This window comes from Rhipicephalus microplus, chromosome 2 (genome assembly GCF_043290135.1).
Source record: "Rhipicephalus microplus isolate Deutch F79 chromosome 2, USDA_Rmic, whole genome shotgun sequence".
NCBI lineage: Eukaryota > Metazoa > Arthropoda > Arachnida > Ixodida > Ixodidae > Rhipicephalus > Rhipicephalus microplus.
This window is the reverse complement of record NC_134701.1, coordinates 142145379-142166082: the sequence shown is the minus strand read 5'-3', so window position 1 is coordinate 142166082 and position 20704 is coordinate 142145379. Positions and strand designations below refer to the sequence as shown.

General features: G+C 40.9%; 1 protein-coding gene across 1 annotated transcript; it reads right to left on the bottom strand.

Annotated features, from left to right (window-relative positions):
- Window positions 1-404: 404 nt before the first annotated feature.
- On the bottom strand, window positions 405-12179 carry LOC142791902 (uncharacterized; the record flags this gene model as incomplete). Its single annotated transcript, XM_075885583.1, has 2 exons — window positions 405-1107; window positions 11349-12179. Coding segments are annotated over 2 exons (1392 nt in total), but the record flags the coding sequence as incomplete, so codon positions are not given.
- Window positions 12180-20704: the final 8525 nt, after the last annotated feature.

Below are 20704 nucleotides of genomic sequence, written 5' to 3'. Positions count from 1 at the left end.
ACAGTGATCTTGCTAGTATTATGACTATTCAGTTTGTGTGTTTGGTCTTGCAAAATCTTCTCTGGTTAACTACGCTGTCTTCCCCTTACCTTTCTCTTTTTGATACCTTTTGAATGGCATGTGAGCAAGGTGACTAAATCGCACTGACACGCTCACCCTCATGTCATCTGAGTGATCGGCTACTTTCTCCCCTGCATGGCAATGAGCATTGCCATGCAGAAGACGGAGTGTAGACGAGTAGATGCCTATTCATACAATGCACTTTAGGTTAACCAAATCTGTGCCCTCACTTCTCAATTTTCACTTGTGCGTCTAATGAAGGCACACTTACATGCTTACGTTTGTGCTGCAGTATGTGTCTTCTTAGGCTGGAGTTATGCACAAATGTCTCTGGGCATAGAGGGCATTGATATGATCGCTCTCCCGTGTGGGTACGCAGGTGATCCGTCATTGTAGACCGTTTAGAGAAGCTCTGGGAGCATATGTTGCATTTATATGGCCGCTCGCCTGTATGAATGCGTATGTGTTCTATTAACGTGTGCTTAGCTAAGAAACCCTGGGAACAATGGTCACATTTGAACGGTCCTCGTTCAGGTGGGTGCGCATGTATTCTGCTAACGCACGTCTTGAGGTGAAGCTCCGGTGGCATTCACTGCACTCATACGGACGCTCGCCTGTATGGAGGCGCAAGTGGTCTGTTAGTGAACACTTTACTGTGAAGCTCCGCAGGCATATGTGGAACTTAAATGGCCGCTCACCCGTGTGAGTACGCAAGTGCTCCGTTAATGTTTGCTTTGCCGCGAAGCTTAGAGGACACATGTGGCATTTATAGGGCTTCACGCCTGCATGCATGAGCAGGTGTTTTGATAATGAACACTTTATCGAGAAGCTCCGAGGGCATTGGTTGCACTTATAAAGTCCCTCGCTTGTGTGAACCTTGATGTGTGTCTCCAGGTGGCGCAAGTTAAAAGTTCTATAGTGACAGTACTGACAGCTGTAGAGGTGTTTCGGATGTCCACCCTGACCAATGGCAGCTACAGAACTGCTGGCAGGTCCCGATGCTGCACAAATGCAATCGGACCAATTATTCAAATATTGCTTTTTATTCTATAAGATAAACTTAAGTTATATGGTATTATCTGAGTCGTGCTGTATAGCAGGAGAACAAAAGATGCTTTAAAAAAAATCCTCAATTTCTTCAGCATCTACCAAACTAATTTGACGAGTGTCTATATTTTGCTTCGATCAAAATGAAGCCATTGAGGCTGTAATATAGAGTTTAGAAGATATGATTCAAGACAAATGCTAATTAACAATAATTAATTAAAAAGCTTTGAAAGTAACATTGAAAAATGCAAAGTGGTCACTCTTACAGATTTCCTCCATAAGCACACCTCAAACAGCAAAGGAACAGGTAAGCAAAGTGCACAGCTAAATTGTTACCATAAAAATATATTTGCACATCTAGCAGCCATCTAAGCGTTGGGACAAACACTTTTGAGGCAATACAAAAAGGAAACATTGAATTCATGAACACCTGAGTTTACATTCAAATGACTGCCATACAGTAATATAGTCAATTATGGTAGCTGGTAGGTCAATAAGTGCACACACGAGATGATGTCCCATTTTTATGTTGTAGAAGTGAAAGGAAAAGCCTATAATCCTAACATATGTTTTTAGATGGCCAAATGTTTTTGTCCCCATTGATCACAGTTAGACAATGCGCCCCAAGAAAGGACTCACAATATTAATCATTGCCTTTTCCTCAGCGAAAGAATTTATTATGTATAGCACAAGTATTCGTGGCAAGAACATCTTTAATATTATTTAAAAAAATGCAAAGAAAATAGAGGTGGTGCATAGTGCTATTGCGCTTCGTCACTTGAGTCAAGTACGATAACCCGTGTGTAGTAATACTTCAATGACAATATTTCGTAAATCACATAATACAAATAGGAGAGAACAGTGGAAGAAAGAACAGTGGATGAAAAGGCTTTGGGCAGGGACCGAACCTGGGACGTTCAAATAACATGTCCGATGCTCTACCAACTGAGCAACCACAGTGGCTTGAGCACACATTTCTTTCCTTTATTCATTACAAGGGTCCCGTTCTGGCAGACTTAGTACTGTCAGGTAGTACACGAGGGATGATTGGTCAGCTGCCATCTCGTAATAAGATCACGTGCCACGAGACGACTAAAACAGGCAGAAAAAATTGCTCCACCTCGCCCTCATAAGCCCAGGCAGTTCTGACTGACATTTCTATGCTTAATTCATATATATATATATATATATATTCAATAGTGTGAATGAGGAATAGCCGCTGTGGTAGCTCAATTGGTACAGCATCGGACGTGCTATCCGAAAGTTGCAGGTTCGGTGCTTGCCTACGGCAAGTTATCTTTTCATCCGCTTTTTTTTCTTTTAATTTAAATTACAACTGCATCATATACCATCCCCTATACTTTCCTTGGCATGACTGCCTGTCAGATCTCATCATTTTAAAAATTAAAAATGAGCCCTTAAGTATACACTTATTTTCTTCAAACTGTAAGAAAGGAACTTGAGTGTATCAGTTTGGTGGCAAACACACAATATTTCTATATCATCCTTCTTTACCATATGTAGAGTGTCCTTACTGCAGAGGCTAGCATTTCTGGCCTGAGCCAATACCTACCTTCAGTTTAGTGGCTTTTAAAGAAGAGTATGCCACAGTGCAATAATAATAAAGAAGGGCATCTTATTATGTAGTGCTGGCAGTGCAATACCAAGAAAGGTATCTGTAGAGACAAGTCTCAGATTAACAAAGTTATTGGCACCACAAGCATACGCAAAATAAATGTGCTCTATTTTAGTCAATCAAGAAAGTGCAAGTACATTTTTCAGTTACGGCAACTTGATACTAGAAGCATGCAGCTGCAGGTGCTGAGAGCAACAGTGAGCGCGAGAACGTTTGTGATGCATGGCGACTACATCCATAAACAAACGTTCAGTCTGCAGTTTCTTATGGCAATGGAAGAGCACTGCTCACTATAGCTTCAAAACACTGCCCTCACGTGCCGCATGGGGTAACGCAGGTAGAGTTGGCAAGCGTGCATTGCCAAGGATTGCATCACTCCGTTGGCACCACCAAGCGGCACAGGCTGAACGACTGTTTATCGAATGCAAGGCTTATGCTTCACAAAAGTTCTCGCTTTCATCGTTATTCTCACCGCCAGCAGCCACATCCATCAAGTATTGCATTTCGATCGCCAAGCGCTGCATAGTGGTGCCATTGATCATAGGTAATTTATGCGAAATGACTGCCACTTACTTTCTTCCTCTGACACGCACACATTAATCAGTGCGCTTGAGAGACATAAAGCACAAATGGAAAAGTGCAATTTATCAGTCATAGTGCTGCTAAATGCATATTTAGTACAGCTGCTTAACAATTTTTGCTCCAGACACGTCCAGATAGTGGCCGAAATAAATGCCAATCTTCAATTTGAAACTGAGCTGCCCACGAGCGCATTAACAGTTTGTCTTCTAGAAGTCCTGAATTTACAAAGCATGCGTGTTAAAATTTTGTTTTTTTGAGCTTGACAACTGTTCTGACATTTCTATGACTATTTTCAGCTCTTTATTATGTATTCGTGAGTATATGCAATCAAATGAAAATCTCTCAACGTTTGTTTGTACACATTATAAGATCATTAAGCCATAAGTTAAAAGATCTGCAGATTAAATTTCTATGTTCTCATATGCTTACATAAACCTCCAAAGAGGGAGAAAAAAAAAAAACACTCGACAAGAGTGACAGCAATATAGCCAAAACTACAGTTGGGAGTAATTAAGGAATCAATAGTGCTAGATGGATGACTGGATCTCTATAATAACGGATGCTGATAAAATTTTGTCCGCCTGGCGATAACAAATGACACAATCAGGCCCACCACTCAACTTCCTTTGTAACATTAGGCATGATAAAAAGCTATGACCTGATAAACACTTCAGTTTAGTTAGTTTTTATACGGCATTAATACACTTAGCACAATACTGTACAGCCGTGTTTCCTCTTGCTTGAAAAACACTGTAATTTATAAAGTGTGATGGAATAAACTGATTGAGCAAGGAATGGTTAAATAAAAGCTATATTTATCCGATGCTTAAATGTGAAAGTACAATGAGAAAGCTAAAGCAGAATAATACAAGGCAACAGGACAAACAGTACCATAAAATCCCAAACATACATAGAACAACATGAACATAATAAGAAAAGATGTCATGCCATTTACAAAGTAACAATACCAAATACATTAGTTGAACAGATGAAGGAAAAGTAATGAAGACATAGTCATTACCAAGAATTAAGATTCGACATTCTTTTTGACCAAATTATCGGGTCACTGTTTCATCATGTCACGTTTGGATGCGGCCGAGATTTGATCCAGGCACGAAAACAAACGTAGATAACAGGAGTTCGAATGTGACCTTCACTATCCAACTATGACAACAGAATCCTCTAATATCTGGTGACAAGCACCTAGGAAGAGAGAGGGGATATATTACAAACAGTGATTAGAACAACACACAAAATAACCAGGCCCACAAATATTGCTGGCATATAAAGGGCAGTGTTCAACTGCCTTTGAATATTGAATCAGCTATTGCCAGATACAACTTCAGCAGGCACCAGCATTTCGCACATGAACGGCAGGTGAGCACATTAGCACCTATGGGCACTCGCTACTGGAATGACATAACGAGCATGATGCACAGTGCTGTCAAAAGCACGACAACATTTTTCTCTGACAGTCCATGATGTGCTGCATCTTTCCCACCAGTAGAGCTCTGCGAAACAGAAAAAGCAAAAAAAGGTTTGCAGTGCATGTTGCAGATATGCATTTTTCGGTACCTAGAATCTTTCACAGAGCGATGAAAAATTAAATGCCATGCTGGCGCTGCTGGAGAAACAGTGGTTGACATTCAGTTACAAAATAACCTTTATACTAGGAGCTTTCACTCAATCATTACACTCGTTTACGAGCATTTTGAAGCATCCTTTGTACGATTCCCACGCATGGGTAAACTTGTATGCTAGAAAGCAAATGCAGCTTACACTTAGGAGTACAACCAAGAGAATTAAGGCTGCTATTGATGATCTAACATGAGACATACGAATTCCCCCCCCCCCTTGAGCTATTGAGTGGATGTTTTCTTATTTTTGTATATCACAATGTGAATTGACAAGGTCATGAAACATTGAATGCACTAATCCAACCATCTTCATGCATGTGGGACTGTCGTAGCGCAGTTCATTTAGTTGCTAAAGATACAAAACAACAAAGTTAACAGCCAAATACGGCGGCATTGAAAACCTATCCGTAAAATGATTTATGTGATGCAGATGAGTCCTTCAGCTAAGGCTTAAACGACTCCTACAGAGCTGGTGCTGATCTCACCAACATGCTGGTACTTCCTCTGAGTAAGCTGCAGACCTTTATGGTACTCCAGAAGCCTGTTGCTGAGGCAAAAAAGAACAAGGTTTAGAGACAAGGTCTTGGCAGCCATAATGCACTCTATAAACAATAATTGATGTCAATGAACAATTCACATCAATTAATAAATCACTGGTCGATGAACAGAAGTTATTTAGGGATCAAGATGCATGCAAAACCAAGGTTTTTTACTCTTGAATCTTTTAGGTTCTTGGCTGAGTGACACACATATTTAATTTCTTCTTTCTTTATTGTGAGTCAGTCAGGGAAAATGAGGAATACGAAGAGCAGTCTTCTTTTCGTAAGTAAGAGCAGTAAAAAAAATAAAGCTTTACACACGAAATTGCAGCAATCTTCTAAATTTTCAATACCTAAAGAAGACCATACGTACAATCGGTACTAAAAATGTCATCATGACGTTGATAAAAAGGTAATGGTTGAAATATACTGATTAAACACCGAGACGGCTAAATGCATGCATCGAATACCTAGTAATGCTTGCCTGATAATTATTATTTGTTTTTCAAGAATTTTAGAGCTTTCTTTGAACAATGTCCACTTGTGGGTAAAGTTGTATAAGCAGTAAATGAAGCAGCTGGTGCCTATCTCAATTAGGTGGTCATCACCAGTGTCATAACTGCAATGGTAATAATTGTTAATGGTCTCATATCTCAAAACCACGTTATGATTCTCAGAGATGCCGCAGTGAAGCGCTTGCAAATTTCGGCTAACTGGGATTCTCTATTGTGCACCTAAATCTACGTGCACAGTTCTGTAGAATTTTGCCTGGCCATTAAATTTGCCAACAAGGTCAACTTGGTTTCTGCATGAGCATGAAAGCTTTATAAACATTCAATAACTTCAGAACCTTCTTGTAATATTTGCAGTATCACAGTGACAGTACATATGTCTGTGATGCCTCAATACGAAGTTACAAAATAGGTTGTCAAAACATGATGAAAAAATGATTTCGTAAAAGATAAAGTTCTTATAGCGACACCATTCTTTTGCTTCAGCAAGTGCACATGCTATTCAGAAACAAGTCACCAAAATTTGAGCTTGACAGCGGATGTGGTTACAGAGAAATTGTTTCTTTCTGACGAAGAGCAGTGCTTTGGAGAAAAGTTCATTTCAAGTCCGCGTTGACATCAAGACCGAATAACATGCTCCTGCTACAAATTCTTCACAATTATTCATAATGTTCACCAAGAAATGTCTGTGATATTCAGGTGAGTTTGCCCCCGCGCAATCTAAAAAGAGATTTCGTGGAGAATTTCCTGCTTTCAGCACTTGCACTCACTGGCGTTGTCTAGGGGTGTTGACTGTGCAGGCACACTTCTTGTGTGAATTCGCTGAAAACCAAGGCATTGATGCATCCTCAGTGCATTTGTGAAACAGATCGCAGCTGTGAGCCACTCAAAATGGAATGCTAGCCCACAATATTGATACGGTATTGGTGGAAATGTGGATGTAAGCAAACTTTTGCCACAGGTTCGACCGTGTGGCGACACACTCCACACAAACCGGCACAGCCTTCGCCTCGTCTCTAGCTAGCCCGCCCTGACACGGCCGCATGCTGCAACACGCCTCCGATAAGGACCAGCGCCACTACAGCTTAAGTCACTGACAATGGCTGTAAAACCAAGCTGCCAAGGTCGAAAGATTTGTTTCTTCCCTAAACGTTTGAGGGAGCATCGGTGTGTTCGCTCCGCTGCTGCTACTACCCTAATAAACAGCCGTTATGCGTCATGTTAGAATGTGTCCTTTCGTCGACCCGGCATCCCACAACCATTATGAAGAGGGCTTTGCCGTGCAGTGCGCAGTCACGGTCAGCAGATTCGATATTCAAAGAAGTTTGTTTCTCACATTGAGATTATTTTTCTTGTGTTGCTGTATTGTACCACCATTCTTAGATCAGCCACTTCCTGTCAAAGAAAAAAAGTTGCCCAATTTTAATTTGAAGTTTCGATATAGCAAAGTAAATTGCCGATATTACTGACTTGGTTACATCAAGGTTCAACTGTACTAAGTTCATGCTGTTTCAGTCGTATTCACAAGCTGCCTTTTGCTTCACACATCTGAAGAAGTCTTGGCATCTGCTCCATGTTTATTAGCAATTATGTCGTAATAATAAGAATAATTGTTGAACTTTAACGTCTCAAAACCACAGTATGATTATGAGAGAAACCATAGTGATTAGTCCGAATATTTGACCACCTGGGGTTCTTTACCGTGCACTTAAAGCTTCTGTAATATATTTTAAGCCATCTGCTTAACATATTATTCTAAGCCGTCATTAGTGTTTTAATCCGATACTGAACGAAACTTCTGCCCAAATAATTCGTTATATTCAAAAGCTCGGGTGCTAAAATTTGTTGACACAACCTTGTTTTCAGGCAACAAAAAATAATGAATAACAACAAGTGACTTTTGACTGGCAGGAAATGGGCGTGCCAAGCACAGTTGTCTCTTCCGAGTACATAAAAAATATATATGAAAGCATTTTCAATTATATAGAAATATATATGAAAGCATTTTCATGCTTTCATAAATATTATTTTTCTAATGTTTGTTCAGCATCTCTTTAAAATAAATCTTTGAAAGACCTAGACAATGCTACACATGAAATAAGAAACTGATATAATGATGATACGTGGGGTTTAACATTTCAAAACCACCATATGATTATGAGAGACGCCGTAGTGGACGGCTCTGGAAACTTGGACCACCTGGGGTTCTTTAACGTGCACCCAAATCTGAGCACACAGGCCTACAACATTTCCGCCTTCATAGGAAATGCAGCCGCCACAGCCGGGATTCCATCCCGCGACCTGCGGGTCAGCAGCCGAGTACTTTAGCCACTAGACCACCGCGGCGAGGAAGAAACTGATATATGGGCCAACCAATCCAATAAAATATTTTTAATTTCACAGAAAAATACAGATTCTGCAGAAGTCTCTTTACTAAAAGCTGTTATGCACTGCTAGAGTAGATCAAGATCCCTTTACAATCACAGCAGATGTGACCAAAACAAGCATTACACAAGACACAATACAAAGTGTGTGTATATATGACATGTTATTACTGTTACTGAGATATTGTGACATGACATATTACATGACATATTGTTACTTTCGCATTTTAAAAGAGTACTTATATAAACATCACATACATTTTCATATCTTACGAATAAACTGGCAGTAGAAACATCGACACCAAAAAGGAATAAAAAAATAAAAGGAAACATACAAACACAATGACAATATTTGAGCAAAATAAAAGCAATATTCCACAGAATAATTTCATCAATGTGCATCATTATGAGTACTTCGCACTTAACAAAAATATAATGAAAACAGGAACGTATTAATACAAAAATTCATATTCCTGACATATATTTCATATTACTCAATGTATATCAAAGCTATTACAAGAAAATAATGCAGCAGGTATGTTTTTTGTAATTGCTAATCTACGAAAAGAAATTAGGCAAGCTTTTATACTTACCTTGAATATGCGGCCTAAGCTTGAATACGCTTCTGTAATATCAAACCTGTGCACCAACGACAACATTACCGTGCTTGAAAAAATTCGGCTAAAAGCTGTGCGATTTTTTTTTTCTTTTATATGGTCCTCAGTTTTTCGTGGTGTCATTTATGAAATTCCAACAGGTCTTTTCATTGCAGTCCCAGCAAAAGCGACGTCACCTAAAGATTTTATATTCCTTGTTTAATCGGAAGCTCAAGCTCGATTCAGCACCATTCTTATCCTTACATACATCATGACGAACTCGTTCAATCTACGCACTTTTTTTTTTATTCTTTACTTTGCCAGAATAAATCTATATGAATTCTCATTTTTTCCACAAATGATGGCCAATTGAAATGAACTATTGACCTTAGCACAGTAATGTGCCTCCTCCTAGGTTACTTTGTAAACAGTATCTTTTTCCTGTGTTAATAACAATTTTCTATTTCATTCGCTTGAGAATTTCTCTGACCATTACTATATTCACACACATTTATTTGTGTTGCCTTTTCAACACCTGTTATACTTTATTTCTTTCACATTCTGTTTGTACTTTGCTTGTCATCTTTTTTTTTGCATTGTTTTGATGTTTTTGTATCTTCTTTCCTGCATGGGCCTTGTGGCCTGCGGTATTTCTATAAATAAAAATAAATAACGAGAAGCTCGCTACGTGACTGCATTGTTCAAAATATCATCGTCGTCTTCTTTCGTTTGGTGCCACTTCAGCTGCTCCACCGGGGAGGTATTTCCACAATCGTGGCTACTCTCAAAACCGGCATAGTGCATGTCTCTCGCCTGAAGGCCTACAATGATGACACACCCTTTTAGTCATAGCTGGCACCGAGACGGTGGCTTTACAAACTGGGGTAATGTCACGGGTGTGGAAATACCTCTCCAGTAGAACAGCTGAAATGGCACTAGAAGATGACGACATTGGTGTTGTCGGGCTCAGCCTGGGTTGCCTTGTTGTCTGGCATTCTGTGCACGCTGTACACTATGATCCCACTTTCCTACAGATTCACGACCCCTAAATAAATACTCCTTGTAACAATATCAGGCAAATTGCAGCATCTGAAATTCTGAGTGTGCTACATTTCTGTGCTCCCTGTGCATGAGGTAACATCTCTGGATGTTATACATACGTAGTATTTTGAGTGAATCATTTAAAATAATCGGAACAAAAATAAGATACCAGAATTAAGAACCTGCACGTTTTTATTTTCAACAGTATTATGATCCCGACACACAAAATGTGCTGATGAGCAGTAATCTAGGTTGGCTACATGTCTCACGAGTTTCCCTTGTAGCATTTGATGTTTCACTAGGTTACTTTTTGTCATGGTAGACCACACCAAACTACAGTAATTCGTGTGTGACAGAAAGAAGTCAGGATATATTCGCTATTGCACATTTACATGAGACATCTAAAATTTGGACAAACTAGTAGTATGCTAGTTTACTTTTCATTTCATAAAAGTCATGAGAAAGTCTTGGTTACAAAATAGCTGAATTTCCTTTTTCATTAGTCTTGGTTGGCTAAATTTCCTGCAGTCATAAACTACATTAACTATATATGAAACTCATGAGGTGTGAGTAAGCGCAAACAGACAAGGACGTAGAAGAGTACTGACATGGACAGAGGGCTACTTTGAGCTGAGCGCTACTTTGAGCTCAAAGTAGCGCTCTGTCCATGTCAGTACTCTTCTACTTCATTGTCTGTTCGCACTTACTCCCACTCCAAGGATGCAAACCAACTAGCCCACAAACGTACTTTAGCAATATATATGAAACCACAAAATGAGGTTTCTAGAGAACTAATTGTATCTACAGACAAACAATAAATATTTCTTAGGTATATAAGAAGAAAAAATAACAATCAAGGTACAAGACACAAACCAAAGATCAAAATACCACAAAAACCTCAGTACTTGCATTTGTAAGAATACAATGTCAAGATGCACAAAGGTCCATGAGCGTACCTATACAACCTTTATGGTGTGTAAGTACTTAAGCATTAGTTGTCACTGAGATCAGAGTTCTGGTGAAATGCCGCTGGTCATATACGGTGTTTTCAGAGCCACAGTGATCATACTATTTTGACTAATCAGTTTGTGTGTTCGCTTTTGCAAGATCTCCTCTGGTTAACTACACTGTCTTCCCCTTACCTTTCTCTTTTTGGTATCTTTTGAATGGCGTGAGCAAGGTGACTAAACGTCACACTGACAAACTCGCTTTCATGCCATGTTGGTGATCCACTACTCCCTCCCCTGCAAGTCAGTGCACACAGCTTTTGCACATTCATTCGGCAGACTTTACAATTGCAAATCTGTGCCCTCACTTCTCAATTTTCACTTGTGCGTCTAATGAAGGTGCCCTTGCACACTCGTGCTGATGCATGTGTTTTTTGAGGCCGTAGTTATATGGAAATGTCTGCGGGCATAAAGGGCACTTATATGGTCGCTCACCCGTGTGGGTGCGCAGATGACCTTTCCATGTGGACTGTTTAGAGAAGCTCTGGGGGCATTTGTCGCATTTATACGGCCGCTCACCCGTATGAATTCGCATGTGTTCCCTCAACGTTTGCTTAGCTCTGAAACACTGGGAACAATGTTCGCATTTAAATGGACGCTCGCCTGTGTGAGTGCGTATGTGCTCTGTTAATGATTTCCTTCCCGAAAAGCGCCGATGACATTCACTGCACTCATACGGCCGCTCGCCTGTGTGAACGCGCAAATGACCTGTTAGTGTACACTTTAACGCGAAGCTCCGAGTGCATATGTGGCACTTATATGGTCGCTCACCCGTGTGAGTGCGCAGATGGTCCGTTAACTTAGGCTTTCTCGTGAAGCTCTGAGGACATAGGTGGCACTTATAGGGCCGTACACCCGCATGGTTGAGCAGGTGTTTTGTTAATGAACTCTTTACTGAGAAACTTGTAGGGCACTGGTTGCACTTATAGGGTCGCTCGCTTGTGTGAACCTTGATGTGAGTCTCCAGATCGGAGAACTTCAAAGTTGTATAGTCACAGAAGTTACAACTGTAGCGGTGTCTCGGATGTTCGTCCTGACCAATGGCAGCCGCTGGACTGCTGGACGGTTTCAATGCTGCGCAAATACAATCAGACCAGTTATTCAAATGTTGCTTCCTATTTCTTGAGATAAACTTATGTTATTTGGTATTATACAAGTCATGCTGTACAGCAGAAAAACAGGAAGTGCTTTCAAAAACAACCTCGATTTCTTTGGAATCTACCAAACTAACTTCACAAGTGTCTATATTTTGCTTTGATTAAAATGAAGCCATTGTGCTGTATTAGAGAATTTGGAAGATATGATGCGAGACTAATGCTAATTAACAATAATTAATCAAAAAGCTTTGAGGACAACATTAAAAATCCAAACTGGTCACTCTTACAGATTTCCTTCATAAGCACACCTGAGACAGCAAAGGAACAGGCTAGCGAAGTGCACAGCTTAATTGTTACCATGAAAATATATTTGCACATCTAGCATCCATCTAACGGTTGCGACAAACACTCTCGAGGCAATACAAAAAGAGAACAGTGAATTCATGAACACCTGAATTTACATTCAAATGACTGCCACACAGTAATACAGTCAAATATGGTTGCTGGTTGGTCAGTAAGTGCACACACGAGATGATGTCCCATTCTGATGTTGCAGAAGTGAAAGGAAAAGCCTATAATCCTAACATACGTCTTTAGATGGCCAAATGGTTTTGTCCCCGTTGATCATAGTTAGACAATGCACCCCAGGAAAGGACTCGCAATATTTTTCATTGTAGCTTCTTCAGAAAAAGATTTTCTTTTGTATAACAGAAATATTCATGGCAAGAACCTCAATGAAATAATAAAAATTACAGAGTGAATGGAGGTGATGCATAGTGCTATTGTACTTTGTCACTTACCAGGTACCTCAGGTTTTAAATACCCTTGCAGATCAATTGAACTTCAGGGCTAGTAGTGCGACTTTCAAGAAACAAATAAAGAACTTATTCATAACCACCGGTCTACACTATCGAAACTACGTAATGGAGTCTCATGCCTCTGCAAATGCTTAAATTGTTCATCAACTTCTATGTCAATTATACGAGTGTATACAGCGGAATTCATTGTATCCGCATGCATTTTGTATCTGTTTTCGATGTTGTTTCATTGATATTGTTTAGTTGTGAATTATAACGAGAGTGACCTCTAATTCTTAAAATGTGTTATGTAAACTTCTTATGCTATTTATGTTTGAATTTTGTGTTTACAATTTCAGGTTGCTTGAAACCAATGTATTGAATATATATATTGTTTAAGCTTTGCACTGTCACGGACTGCGGAGAGACAAGGGCCTTTGTCAGGCTGTTCGCCTTTAGCCCTTTGCCCCTGCAGTGAGCTCTGTATCCGGCTTACTGTAAATAAAAATCCTACTACTACTACTACTACTACTTAAGTCAAGTAGGATAGCCCATGCGTGTAGTAACATTTCAACCAAGATATTTTTTTATAATTAGGCAAATAATACAAACAGGAGAGAAGAAACAAAAGTGTATCAATTCGGTGGCAAACACACGATATTTCAATATCATCCTTGTTTAACATATGTAGTGTGTCCTTAGTGCAGAGGCTAGCATTTATGGCTCGAGCCAGCATTTTCCTTCAGTGTAGTGGCTTTTAAAGAAGTGTACACCACAGCGCAACAATAATAATAAAAAAGGGCATGTTATTATGTAGTGCTCGCAGTACAATACCAAGAAAGGCCCTCTTTAGGGCAAGCCTCAAATTAACAAAGGTATTGGCACCAGAAGCATGTGCATAAACGTAGCCTATTTTAATAGATCACAAAAGAGCAAGTACATTTTTCAGTGACTGCAACTTGATACAAGAAGCGCATACCTGCTGGTGGTAAGAGAGACAGTGAGTGCGAGAGCATTTCTGATGCATGGCGACTACATCCAAACGTTCAATCTGCAGCTCTTAACGACAAAAGCAAAACATTTCTCAACATGGCTTCAAAGCACTGCGTTCCCGTGCTGCATGGCGTAATCATGGTCCTTCAATACTTTTTTCTGGTCATGAAACTCCCGCGAAAGTTTCATATAGGGACACAAGTGGCCACCAGAGGCGCCACCGTAAACAGGAGGGCATCGATCGGCCGCGCTTGGCAGGGCTGTAGCGCGTTCGCGGAAGCGTTTCCCATCAAATACACTTCTTCAGATATTTTCCTTCTCCGTGTTATCGCTAACAAATCATAGCAGCTATTAGTATTGTCAAAGTGGTCCATGATGCGCGTTGTCAAATTGCCTAAGTCTTTGACTGCTGGCAATGTTTTAACTGAGTTCGTCTGTCAAGTGACGCGCATTCGTAGCGTTCCTAAATTTCTCGATTCCTGCATAGCCGCTTTTGGGGCTTAAACCGAACACTGTGACTGGTTCTAGATGACTGAAAGGTTAACATATTTTGCGCTAGAGATTGCGGAGCAGCCGTGCTCTGGCTGCACGTAACGTTCATTTTCGGAATAACTATCACTTTATTCCATATGGCATCACGAAGCAGCCAATAGAAGTTCGCGTGCCAATAAACAAATCTGTGTATCAGGGTGACTTGACATTAATAGCCTTGAAGTACCTCTTGAGGGATATCGTTAGTGAAACATAGCTGAAAAATTAAAAGCTCAGAATGAGACACCACAAGACAGAGAGGGATGCTCAAGTTGTGCTCTTTTCTTTTTTTTCTTTGATGTCATAATTAGCGCCCCTGATTTTAAAGATTAAAAAATGAGATGAAACTGTTGTGAGCTGCTAGATATAGGCACTACGTGCTATTTCGAAGCGAGAGCTTTTGTTTTTACGCATGCAGATTTGATAACGCAGCCGAGTTTTGATATACGCGGCTTTTTTTTTATCCATTCCCATGTACTCTCCCAATGACCACGACTTCTAAGTCCGCGTTCTAATTAGCCACCCTGTTCCTTCTACGCGCACATAGAAATCAACCAGGATCTTCCTTCAACCCAGTTATTCAGTTTAAACGAATCAGTTGTACATGAAACTGCATTGCTCTTTTTGAATATTTCTAGAGATTTTCTTTATGCACTTAGATATCTCTTTCAATCCAACTTGAGCTTTTTATGTGCGAGATATTTCTGCCTAACGAAAGCAAATCTGTGTGCCACTTACCTAGCAGGGGGTAACATTTTGAATTTGGCAACTACGCTACGCGGCAATCGTCGAGAATTCGAAACTGCCATGAGCACAGGCACATAGTTTATTCAAATCTGCGTTTCAAAACTGTGGATGAAAGTTGGGAGACGGAGTGGATGACACAACAAAAATCATTGAAAAAATTTATGTCCCTGGTTTCCTCCCTCCTTTGGCCGGGCAGGATAAACGACGTCCGCCAGCACGAAACAGTTTGTTCTGCTCACGCGTAAAAAAATGCAGACGGCACTTAATAAAAAAGTGCACAACTTCTGCCGTAGTGCTCACGAAATGTGAGCCACAGCCAACACTGGCCGAAGAAGTGCGGTCGTCCAGCAGGATGTTCTCAACAATGTTCATGTAAACACTGGCACAGGCTATTTTGTCCACCGTGCACATTTCCACATGTTCTTCCACAATTTGCAAGAGCCGCAGTAATTTCTCCGATGGCACTTGCAAAAATCCTCTTGTCTTGATTTGAGTCAATGCAGTTGGCTCTCGGGAGTTGCTTCTGAGTGTTTGGAGGCAGTCCTTGCAGCTTATTTTAGCAAACTTTTTTGCTACATACCCACCAAGGTAATCCAAAATACAGTCCCTCGTTGACTCGGGATGAATCATGTCTTGCATGCATTCAGCAGGCTCCAGCAGTATATCGTCAAAAAGAACTGCCAAGGTATCAATCTGAAACATATTTTGCGTTATCACAATGGCCAGAGTGAGAAATTTGTAAAGTAAAATATAAAAATGCAGAATAAAACTTCTAGGCGCTTAAGCAAAAAAAAAAAAAAAAAAAAAAAATTTTTTTTTTTTTTTTTTTTTTTTTGCTTAAGCAAGTGATCTTATCTTCTTTCTAATATATATATGTGTGTCGTAGTAGTAATAAATCAGTTGAAAGTCTGCGCTCGTCCTCGTCTCTTATGTTAGTTGTCTGAAGTTTTACGCGCCTAGAAGTTTTATATGGATTACCAACTAGCCCAATCCCACACTTTACTTAAGCAGAATAAAAGTCTGTTCTATATCATACGACCAGACGTGCATGTCATTAGCATCAAAAAGCTAGACGACATTCAGCACGTTTACGATGCACAAACACCCTACAAGCAGCATTGGTGGGTGCTATTCAAATGTTTACCTGATTAACAGTAGGCTCTTTATGTTGAAAGAGATCCTGCATTTTCAAGAGGAGACGCGGACCATCCCCTTCAACCGAGGCTCTCTGTGGAGGACGGATCAAGTTGTTCACCGAGAGCAACCGGTAAATGAACAAAAATTGCTGAACAGTTGGCTGTCCCCCTGCTCCAGCGACATGTCTTGCGATGCCAAAAAATCTCTGAAAAATATAAAAGTGTGAAGAAAACGTCTTCAACGAGCAAAAACGTTTAAATGTACCTCGAGGTGGTCTTGTCCAAAGTTGCCAACTAAAACATAGCGAAAGCCACAATTCAGCAGCTTTTCAACAAGCGTCACTGTGCTGTGCAAAGTCATTCTCAAAGCATTGCATGTTGGCTTGCTGAGAAAGAAGAGTTGCTTTTGCTTTGGTAAACTCTGGTTGTAAGTGTGCCACCTGTCAAGCCATTCGATGTTCTCCTTCAGCGTCTGAAAAACAATCTGATTTAAGTGGAACTTCAAAGGATGTGACAGTAGGTTTGAAATATTAGGGCTTACAGAAATGTGTTCCGCTTCATTGTACTGCACATCTTGTGGCCTTTTAGAATTGAAGCAGTCGAATAGACTATTCATTCGCCTCGCAAAATCCGAAGTTGCTTTGGAGCCACGAAGTTTCACACATTCTTCTCTACTGCGATAGAAGTCCATTGCTGAAGCAGTGCTTTCACTGAAGAGCTGAAATGTTTTAGAGAAGTTATATGGCAGAGTGTTGTATTCTGATGAAGCAACACCACTTTTTGTTACACATACTGATTAATGACTCATGCTAGAGCAGCTGTTATGTCTTACCTGGACAGCAAGTCTCACACTCAGTTTTTGGAAAGCGTTGGGGCTGATGTGAGCTTTCGTAAGCTTTGGCACAGCCCGAAGTCCAGCTTGCTGCTCCTCGTAGTCCAGCAGAGCTTCAAAGTGGGAATGCTGTACTTCTTTGTCACCAGGCAACTGTTACATTTATAAAAAGGCTGTGAGACAAAGTTAGCCAGAGCACTGTGATGACTTATCTTAAACTGTTTTACGCACCAGGAACTTTCCGGCCTTCAAAAGGTTATTCCTGATGCACTTGATGTGCGGCGGGTCAATTATAGCCTGAATGACTTTGGAGGAGTCACATGGATGCTCAAACGATGTTGATACTCTTGTGACATCACCACTGACACCTAAAAGAAAGGCATTTCTATTATTAAAATCACTTACTAAATACCTTGAAAATAAATAATGACTGCAAATATTTACCCAAGGAGTTCAGTGCTGATCGGTTCGAAGTTGAGTTATCGCAAGTGACTGCCTCCACAATGACGCCGGCATTCGATAGGAGTACAATGCACTGCAGGATCAGTTTGGCAACAGTGGATCCTGGTGCAGCCCCGGACGTGCAAAACGCTCCGACAGTCTGCGACCAGCCACCAAGGAATGGTCGGAAAAGGAACACCAACACGTGGTCCCCATCTTTCACTTGGTCAGTCGGCTTCGTGTGCTCTGCTAAGTCCACCTTTCCAAGCAGTGCCATATCCGATTCCCTGACGTGAAGGCTCTTTCTCACGCTCATCTCATCAAACATGAGGACACCTAAAGAAAAAAAAATATTTCAGCTCTTTACCTAGAGTCCAGAAAAATCAAATGCAAAAGAAAAAAAAAGATAAAAACCTCGCCGTTCTCTCTTTGGAATCTTTTCCACTTTGTCTTTGAGGATGTCAAATAAATTTTCATCAAATCCGAAGCCGGCCTTCAGATTTTTCAGATAGGAGTAGAGTGTGCGAGGGTGTGGTAGAGGCAGAAAATTATTCTCGTGAAGAAATGTATAAACTGCTGTGGATTTGATTTTCAGCAGTAAACAATCGTAAAGCCATTCCTTTTTATACCTGCAATAAATAAAATGCAATTTTTGTGGTCACGATTCTGCTACAGCTCAAGCAAACAGCACCATCAAAGTAAAACAAAATATTGCGTTTTGTCCCACGGCTTCACTTAGTAGTTTCTGTCAATATCCAGAAAGCAAACGAATGCGCACCGAACATCGCACTTCACATAAAATTGCACACACACACAAACTTTACAAACCGGATCTTACCGTGCTGCTTTCGCAGACTTCATATTTGCTTTCATGATGCACTGGTCTATAATGAGCTTCTCGCGGTCTGAAAGCTTGTGAATATCTGCATACACTCCATTCTTTCTATTCGCGTGCGCCTCCGCTTTTGTGAGTTTCCGCTGACATGACTGAAGCTGTTGCTTCACGCTGCGAAGTTGGGCCTTCACTCTCTGTAGCTCCGACGCTGAACAAACGGTGACCTCTGTTTGACACTCTGCATCAGCGTAGCCATTGCGATTCTCAGTTCTCACAACATCTGCAAAGAGTGAGAAAGGGCAATATTTATAAGGGAAGGAACCAATTTGGTTAGCGTAGTGAGCGAATTTTGTTAGCGTGGTGAGCGGGTAGGATACTTGCAAACTTTGTGCCAGACTTACCTTCGATTTCTTTGTCGGCTGCACTGGAGACGTCTGCATTCGCGACTGTCGCATCACAATCCGGAGAAAGCTCTCGCGGCCTTTTTAGAGGTGGGCCCTTCGTTGCACGCGAACGCTGCTTTGGTTTCGAGAGGTAGGAAGGCAAACCTTCAAAAATCCTTGGTACGGCGTCTTCCACCAGTCTCGGTCGTTCTCGGGGCAGCGAAACGATGTCTCCGTTCACAGTGCACACGTCCGCACGTACAATGTCACTGGCGTCGAAATGTTTTTCACACACGCGAGCGTACTTTGATTCGAACGAAAATCCGGCAGTCTCCTGTCGCGGGATCGCACGTTTCCACCTGACGCGTTGTTCTGCGTTGGCTGGTAAACAGAACAGGGAAACTTTTTCGACGGTGCCCTTGTATCCAGAATGACAGCCCGGCACGCAGCAGGTGTTGGGCATCGCTGTCAACACGATGCGACCGCGAAAAGCTAAAAAGGGGGGCGATCAGCACGACCACCACAACTCCGCGCCAACAGTCCGCTAATGGCGGCCAACAGAGCAGCCGGCCGGGCCGGCTTCCTCGTCCCCCGTCTAGCTACGCCAGCGCCGCGGCGCGGAAAGTGCGGGCGGTATATGAAGCTCTCCCATTGAGTGACGCGGGAGTTTCATGACCAGAAAAATATTGAAGGACCATGGCGTAATGCAGGTAGAGCTGGCAAGCATGCATTATGAAGGATTGCAATGGCACCACTATGCAGCACAGGCTGAACAACTGTTAATCAAACGCAATGCCCATGCGTCACAATAACCATCGCTTTCACCGTTACCCTCACCGCCAGCAGCCACCGTCCACAGAGTATCGCATTTCAATCGCCGAGCGCTGTGCTTCTCTCATCTAAAATGTGGTGCGATCAATCGCAGACAATTTATGTTAACTAATTGCTACTTCCACTTACTTTCTTCCTCTTACATGCAAGCATTAGTCAGTGTACTAAAGAGACAGTGCAAATAGCAAGCCCAACTTATTACCCATAGTGCTGCTGCATAATGCACATTTAATGCAACTGCCACATAGACTTTGCTTTAGACATTTAGACAGTGCCTAAAATACACACCAATCTTCAATTTAGAACTCGGTTGCACTTGAGCACATTACCAGTTTGTCTCATAGAAATCCTGAATCTACAAAGCATGCATGTTGAAATTGCTTTTTCTCAGCTTGCAACTATACTGACATTTTCACGACCCCTTTCAGTCTACATAATGTGTTTGCAAATCTGTGTGATCAGGTCGAAAAACTATAGTTTCGTAGTGCCATTAGTGAGAACATCATTTTTTTAGATGAAATTTCCAAGTTCTCATATGCCTGCCTAAACTTTCAAAGAGAGAGCGACAGAAGAAAAAAAGAACTTAACAAGAGTGACAGCAGTCCAGCAAAAACCACAGTGGGGAGTAATTAAGGAATCACTAATGCTAGAAGGATGAATGAATCTCAATATTAACAATACTGATTGAAGTTTGCATCCTGGCAATAAAAAAAATTGACGTTATGAGACCCAATAAATGAAATAAAATAAATTGATCAAGCAACGAATGGTTAAAAGCTAAGTTTATGCGGTACTTCAATGCAAAACGACCATGAGTAAGCGGAAGCATAATAATAAAAGGCAGCAAAAAAAAAAGAGCGCCAAAAAAACTCACACGTAATACAAAGGCAACAACATAAACATATTACAAAAGGATGTCATATAATTTAAGAAGCAACACTACGAAATGCACTAGTTACAGACAAAAGAAAAGTAATGCAGATACAGTATTTTATGAAAAACAACATTTCACAGGCTTTTTGAACAAATCCCTGGGTCAC